General features: G+C 41.7%; 2 protein-coding genes across 2 annotated transcripts; both read left to right on the forward strand.

Moving 5' to 3' along the window:
- Positions 1-19: 19 nt before the first annotated feature.
- Positions 20-505, forward strand: LOC106013466 (the record flags this gene model as incomplete). Its single annotated transcript, XM_013089296.1, is given in 1 exon segment — positions 20-505. A coding segment is annotated over 1 exon segment (285 nt), but the record flags the coding sequence as incomplete, so codon positions are not given.
- A 3529-nt stretch (positions 506-4034) lies between these two features.
- LOC101855681 lies at positions 4035-6773 on the forward strand. The gene is made up of 2 exons (XM_013089299.2): positions 4035-4627; positions 6597-6773. Exons 1-2 carry the CDS (start codon positions 4139-4141, stop codon positions 6765-6767), a joined length of 660 nt encoding a protein of 219 aa, XP_012944753.2. The 5' UTR covers positions 4035-4138; the 3' UTR covers positions 6768-6773.
- The last annotated feature ends 1191 nt before the right edge of the window (positions 6774-7964 follow it).

Raw genomic sequence — 7964 nt, forward strand, 5'->3', positions numbered from 1 at the left:
CCCCCCCCATCCCCCAAAGAATTTCGCAGACGCACTGAGAAATGTAAGGTGGCGGTCGAGTCCTTACCCCGGGTACACACCCTGGTGGGGTAAGCGAGACCTGGATCTGGACCAGGAGGCGTTGAAGAGAGAGCTGGTGCGGCGCGGGCTGTGGAGCTGGGTCAAGGAAACGTACCACGATGTCAAAGACAAGCTAAAACAAGGGAAGGACAAGATGAAGCAGAAGGCTAAGGAAGTGTGGAACAAGATCGTAGAACGTGAGGTGGCAGGCAAGAGACGAGTCAGAAACGTCTACAAGAGTTAGATCATATAGGAAAGCGTGGCAGGCAAGAGACAGCCAAAGTCTGGAAACATCTGTGCGATAAAACGTTCAGTCCTTATTTTTCTGTTGAGAAAAGAATATGTCTTTTTATGAATTTAACATTTTCTGTCTTAGTTTGTGAACGTCAAACGCTTTTGTGAATCAAAATCTTTTTGGGAATGAATAAATCCTCTATGTGCGAGTTGAGTTGAGTTGTCTGCTCTGTCTTTCAAGAAGAAAGTATAAAATGTACCCTTTTGCAATTGATGAAACTGTCTGACTATTTCATTTTCTGGAGAAAAAGAAAATCCCGTAAATGGAACTGAATCATCTGTTACTTGTTTTCGGAAGGAAAACTATCTGTACAGATTACCTATTTTTGGCCCAACTATCTACACAGATGACTTACTTTTGATCGGCGTAGGAAGAAGAGATCATTCCAAGTACTAAAGTACTGTGTGGTGGTCTAGGAGGTAGGGTGGATGGCTATCAGTCAAAACATCCCTGGATGGAAACCTACCAGAAACGGAAATCTGGCTAGCCTCGACTCAAATCGATGACGTCAATTGCCAGGAAATATGGTGTCAGTTGGCGGGAAATATGATGTCAGTTGGCGGGAAATATGATGTCAGTTGGCGGGAAATATACGAATAAAATAAAGAAAAGAACCGCAAAGGCGAAGAATTCTTTCACTAGAACGAAGACGAATCTAAAAAGAAAAGAACAATATATCTATCTCAGAATTACAAGGTTCTATCTGACATTTTTGGACGTTTTGAGTTACTGTGACCATGATGTCAGAAACCAAATGTTCTCTCTGCTCTATACAAATCGTACGATTATTCGGAGTCGTTATCAAGATATTTAAAGAATTGCATTCGGAGAAGCTTGACATGATGTAAAACTTAAATTGTACGTCAAACTTATCAAAACTGACTTCTGGGCAGATAGAACATTGTGACTCTCGGGTGGTGAGATGTCTGTATTGACAGAGACCACGGTTTTGAAAACATTTCTTTGTGGAATGTATAATTCCCCCAAGCCCATTTCTCCACCTTTGTGAAATACTTTCTCTCAGCCCCGTTTGTTACCTTGTTGGAAATATTTGCCTGGAGCATGTTTACAGCTTCGTGTCAGAGTCTGCATGATACCAATATCCATTGATTAGTTTTGTTGGTATCATGTTTATAGGGAATTTCAATAGTCTGACCGCATAAGGCCACCCTACCACAATATGTCGAAAACCCAGGAAGTTGTCTCACTAACAAAGCAATCCTCAATGTCCGGATCGGATGCAGGATCATCTTTACTTTATTTTATACCGGATAATCCACATTTTAAATGATGCCATCATGATGTCTCGCTTGAAAAAGATGGTATTTGGGCAATTCCTTCGGGTCTCTGAATAAAACCATAGTACGCAGTCTTACACAGATTGTGAACTTGCTGGTGCCAAAGATCGTACCTAACAAGATAGTTCACTCAGCCAAAAAAAATGTCCGCGGAAGTCCGCGCATTGCTTCCGATGGCGCTGCAGTCTTTGTGTTGAGGCTCTCTCTCTCGTTTCTCTTTTAGAAGAACTGAAATAGCACAGTTAGTTAGTTTCTCTTTTATTGTTGTTCACACAAGTAGGGTAACTCTATTCCAAAAGTCCGCACTTTTTCGAAGAGGGCGCCACCTGATTTTGAGGACACTTTTTATTTGGCTCAAAGAGAGGAGTGGACTATCTTGTTATGTACGATCTTTGGTGGTGCATAGACAATTTGTTATCAAGTATTTTATAACTCCCAGATATTTAGCCTTGACTTTATTTTATAAAAAACCACTTTCTCTTTTCCAACAAGAAGATGATCAGTTCTAAAGAAATATTTCCTCTCAGCCCCATTTGTTACCTTTTCTGAAATATTTGTCCACAGTCCAGTTTATCACTTGTTCTAGAGTGTTTCCCCCATCCCCTAGTCCTGAAAAGGAACTTCCATCATTGTATCCCTCTGGAGACAGCCTATAGTTACCCCCAACAATGCCTTAGCCTCATTAAAAAAACAAGAACTGACACCGAGATGGTGTTGTTGCTCTCCGACTTCCATGGAGTACCCTCAGGCTCAATGTATTCACACAGGCTACAAAAACCTGGGGCTCGTTTTGCTTGGCATTGTCGTTTTTATGTACCGTTTTTGTATGGTTAGTTTGTTCTAGAAAGAGTTTTGCGGCGCTTACAACATGCAACACAATTGGGTCATATCAGTGCTGGAGATTAGAGGTGCTACTCGAGAACGGCATGCATTTTGAATGACATTGTATTTTTTGTGTGACGTTGAAGTTTTTGTGTACCTTCTTGTATGGAGTTGTGTTGTACTTTTTGGGTACCTTCTTGTTTGGCCTTGTACTTTTTGTGATCTCCTTTTCTAAGTATACGTACTAAAGCATCTTTGTCCCCCACAACAGCTAATTATTTATTGAAATGACAACGAGTGTTTTCCTTGTAATACGAAGTCGACGGTTTGATCTGAGAAGTTCTACTCTTGTTTCGTCTCTCTTGATCTTCCATCTGCCATTGGATTCTCGCTCCTCCCCCCCCTCCCCTCCCCCCCCCCCTCCCCTCTCCCATCCATTCCCTCCCCCTCCTAGAAAATCCACCACTCACCTCCCCCCCCTCCCCTCTCCCATCCCTTCCCCTCTCCCATCCATTCCCTCCCCCTCCTAGAAAATCCACCACTCACCTCCCCCAAAGATGTTTGTGATCGTTTTTCCTTGCCATCAAGCAGCGGTATTCCTATTGCAAAAAGACTCTTTATTTTTTTGAAAAACTGATTAGAGACTTTATCACATTTGGTAGGAATTAGTTTTGAATTTTGCCTGGGTGGCGGCCAACGCTTACTCTACTTATCAATTTTAAGACCATCGAGGGATCTTTAACGTGCGTAACTTGCACATGGGATCTCAGATATTTTTTCGTCTTCATCCAACAAGGTCAGGTGTACAATCTTACCTACCCTAAGATCAGGAGTGTGGCTGACAGACAGCAGTAAGAAGGAGTGCGGCTGACAGACAGCAGTAAGAAGGGGTGTGGCTGACAGACAGCAGTAAAAAGGGGTGTGGCTGACAGACAGCAGTAAGAAGGGGTGTGGCTGACAGACAGCAGTAAGAAGGAGTCCGGAGAAGCAGTAGAAAGAGACATCAGTAACGGAGAGAGAGCCACAGAGGAGGCCGGGGTTGGTGGACGTAACTTGATGGTGTGGGGAGGGGGAGGGGAGGGGGAGGGTGACGGGGAAGAGAGGGGAGATGAAAGCAGAAGACAGAACAGGACTAAAGAACAAGAAAGGAGGACTAAAGGAGAAACAAATTTGAAAGATTTTTTTCCCCCGCTTAAGGTAGGTTTCGATCCAGGGATGTTTTGGCTGATAGCCAGTATTCTAGTAACAGATAATTCTGTTCCATATTTTAAAAGAAAATACAATTATCAGAAAGTTTTATCAATTGCAAAAAAGGTACATTTTATACTTTCTTATTGAAAGACAAAGCAGACAACTCAACTCAACTCGCACATAGAGGATTTATTCATTTCCAAAAAGATTTTGATTCACAAAAAAGTTAGACATTCACAAACTAAAAATTGCATAATTTCCGAAAAGAAAGAAAATGTTTACTTCACAACAACAACAAAAACTCAAAAACAACAACAACAACAACAACAAAACAAGTAACAATATGTTCTTTCCTAAATAGAAGAAGGACTTAAAAAGTTTTATCCCACGTTACACAGATGTTTCCAGACTTTGGCTGTCTTTTGCCTGCCACGTTTTACTCGATGATCTAACTTGTGTAGACGTCCAGGCTATGTCTCTTGCCTGCCACGTTTTACTCGATGATCTAACTTGTGTAGACGTCCAGGCTATGTTTCTTGCCTGCCACGTTTTACTCGATGATCTAACTTGTGTAGACGTCCAGGCTATGTTTCTTGCCTGCCACGTTTTACTCGATGATCTAACTTGTGTAGACGTCCAGGCTATGTCTCTTGCCTGCCACGTTTTACTCGATGATCTAACTTGTGTAGACGTCCAGGCTATGTTTCTTGCCTGCCACGTTTTACTCGATGATCTAACTTGTGTAGATGTCCAGGCTATGTTTCTTGCCTGCCACGGCACGTTTTCCGACGTCTTCCTTAACCTTTTCCCAGGTCTTCTTCACATGCTCCTTGAAGTCTTCCCATGTGTCTTCGGCCTTGATTTTGATATCTTCCCACAAACCGCGGCGCACCAGCTCCCTCCTCAACGCCTGCGCGTCTCGCTCTACGCTGCTCCTACGCCACCTGGGTCTGAACCCAGGGTAAGGTTTCGTCGTGCGCTTTTTGATTCCCAGCATGCCGTCTAGTAGTGACTGGGGGCGGGGGTGGGAGGGGGGAGGGGGAGGGTGGGGAGAGAGATGGTTAGCTGGTTGGGTGGTTGGTGAGTTTGTGGGTTGGTGGGTGTGTTGACAGGTTGGCCTAGAATCTCTAAGCCCTATCTGCTCAGTATTTAGTTTTGAGAAATTTGATGTTCAACATTTTGAGATGTCACAACTTGGTCAAGCTTCTTTGAATATCCTGATAACGGCTACATTTCATCTGACGATTTCGATAGAGCAGAAGGATAGAACTTTTGGTTTGTGACTTCCTGGTCTTTGTCACTCAAAACGGTCCAAAACGCCAGAAAGAACATTGTAATTCTGTTTCGCTATTGGTTGAATGTTTGGAATGAAAGTTTGAAAGTGTGGGCGAAATAAAATCCTGGCTAGCTTCTTTGGTGAATTGTTTGTGGACGATGTCTGTTTGAGTCTCTGCCTTCTTTGTTCTACTTCCTCTTCTTTTTCTGTTTTGTGTACTTTTTGTGATTTGTTTGTTTCATCTCCTTTGTCCATTTTGTCTTCATTGTCTTTTGTCTTATTTATCTGCTTTGAAAGTTGTTTGTCTGCTTTGAAAGTTGTTGTAGTCACCTCCAGATCTCTCCCCTCTGGACAGTCTCTCTTGTTGACCTTGGCTCTGACGTCATCGTGGGCCAAGGTCAGGGCGCAGAAAATGGCGGCGAGGCCACACAGGCAGAGAAAGGTAGTGGAGAACTTCATGTCTGTTGGGGGGGGGGGAGGGGGAAAGGGAGAGGGAGAGGGAGGAGGAGGGGAGGGGAGAGGGGGAGGGTAGAGGGGGAGAGAGGGAGAGGGGGTAGGGGTAGGGGAGAAGGAGATAAAAAAAAGAGAAGAGGCACTTAACACAATGTTTCCCCTTATCACTCAGGTGGGATGGGAATGGGTACCCAGCTATAGACAGCGAAAGATCTTGCCAGTTTCTTAGTGTTTGAGCGCTTAATCAGCTGCCTGCACTGTATGTTTCCCGAGAATGTTTCTGATTTTTCTAGGGTCTGCTGGGGTAATACTAGAGATTGTTTAGTGCAAAACGCTTGCTTCTGGGAGGAGATATGCACGATTCAAATTCTATTTCGTAGTAGTAGTAGTAGTAGTAGTAGTAGTAGTAGTAGTAGTAGTTGTAGTAGTAGTAGTAGTTGTTGTAGTAGTAGTAGTAGTAGTAGTAGTAGTAGTACTAGTAGTAGTAGTAGTAGTAGTAGTAGTAGTAGTAGTTGTAGTAGTAGTAGTAGTAGTTGTAGTAGTAGTAGTAGTAGTAGTAGTAGTATATTATTATTATTATTATTATTATTATTATTATTATTATTATTATTATTATTATTATTATTATTATTATCATTATTAGTGGCGTCGGTGGCCTAGTGGTCAGGCTCTTGGACTCGCAACCGTAAGGTCGTGGGTTCGAATCCCGTCAGGGGCCCGACGTTGTGTCCTTGGGAAAGGCACTTTACACGAATTTTCCTCACTTCACCCAGGTGGAAATGGGTACCCGGCCATAGACAGCGAAAGATCTTGTCAGTTTGTTAGTGTTTGGGCGCTTATCCAGCTGCTTGCACTGTATGCTTCCCGGGAAGCTGAGAATGTTTCAGAGTGTTCTATGGTCTGCTGGGGTAATAATATAGTGTAAAGCGCATAGAGCCTGCTGTTGAGCGGGGATATGCGCTATACAAATGCTATTTATTATTTATTATTATTATTATTATTATTATTATTATTATTATTATTATTATTATTATTATTATTATTATTATTATTATTATTATTATTATTATTATTATCATCATTATATCTACTGCAAGATACAATTATTATTTTCGTCATTGTTTTTATTATTGTTGTTGTTACTTTATCTGAAAAAAAAAAAAAAAAAAAAAAAAAAAGAGAAGTCCATCTTATCCTACAGCCACATCTCCCAAGTTCCCGGCCCAGCAGTTTCCCCCCAAACTACGAGCATGCGCACTTGACTCACCTGCTGAGACCAGACCAGTTCAGACAGACCAGAACAAACGACCTGCACAAGTTGTCCCCCCTATATATCCAGTTCTCCAGCAATTCAACAAGTTGGGCAGGGTGATTATAATCTGTCAAGATCCCAGAACTTTCCAGTAACGGACAATGTGTTAATCAGCTGAACACAATTTGAAGACAATGTGTACTGAATATACACACACTATCTTCAATTTCGGACAATATGTGTTAATCAGCTGAACACAATTTGAAGACAATGTGTACTGAATATAATTTCATTACACACGTCATCTCCCAGCTATCGACAATATGTGCTAATTAGCTAAACACAAATTGAAAATAATGAGTTTTGAATATTTTATACACGTCATCTTCCAGCTATAGACAATATGTGCTAATTAGCTAAACACAAATTGAAAACAATGAGTTTTGAATATTTTATGCTCGTCATCTTCCAGCTACGGGCAAGGTATGCTCATCAACTAAGCACAATGTGACGACAATTATATATTATAGGCCAAGACAGTGTGCACAACACTCACCAGCGGTTCACAGTGATTGAGCAAAGAGAAGCTCACTCACTCACACAATAACGGTCGTCTGGTGCAGGGAAGAAGCAAGATAGATAGACAGAAAGAACAGAGGGAAAGAAAAGAAAATAAGGACCTACCCATACATCATCTGAATCATCAACGGTACAAAATATATGGACAATACCTACACATCAGTTATAATTATACAGAATATCTAGATAATAAATACCCATCAATTATACAGAATATCTAGACAATATATACCCATCAATTATACAAAATATCTAGATAATAATTAAAGCACATGAACTGTACACCATGTATAGACAATATAATATACACAGGGTTTTGTTTTTGTCGTTGCTAGTTTTGTCTCTTTTTTTTGGTGTGTTTTTTTAAGACGAAGGGGGTTGTTGTTTTTTAAAAACATTCATCCCTTCAGATTTCTCAACTGGGCTTGGTCGCAGGCCCAGGGCATGGGTTACATTTCTACATTGATGTCGTCATCAGCGGCTGGATTTCTCGGAATGTGGGAAATGTATTTTTGCTTACGCCGCTCAGAGACGAAGTCTCGCGACTGCAGTGATAAATGTGACATTCTACAAAGTGTATCAAATGAGGAAGACAGTGTGTGAGGGTTTAACAAGACGAAATGTGTCAGGAAGACAGTGTGTGAGGGTATAACAAGACGAAATGTGTCAGACGAGGAAGACAGTGTGTGAGGGTATGACAAGACGAAATGTGTCAGACGAGGAAGACAGTGTGTGAGG

This window comes from Aplysia californica, unplaced genomic scaffold (assembly GCF_000002075.1).
Source record: "Aplysia californica isolate F4 #8 unplaced genomic scaffold, AplCal3.0 scaffold00920, whole genome shotgun sequence".
Classification (NCBI taxonomy): Eukaryota; Metazoa; Mollusca; class Gastropoda; order Aplysiida; family Aplysiidae; genus Aplysia; species Aplysia californica.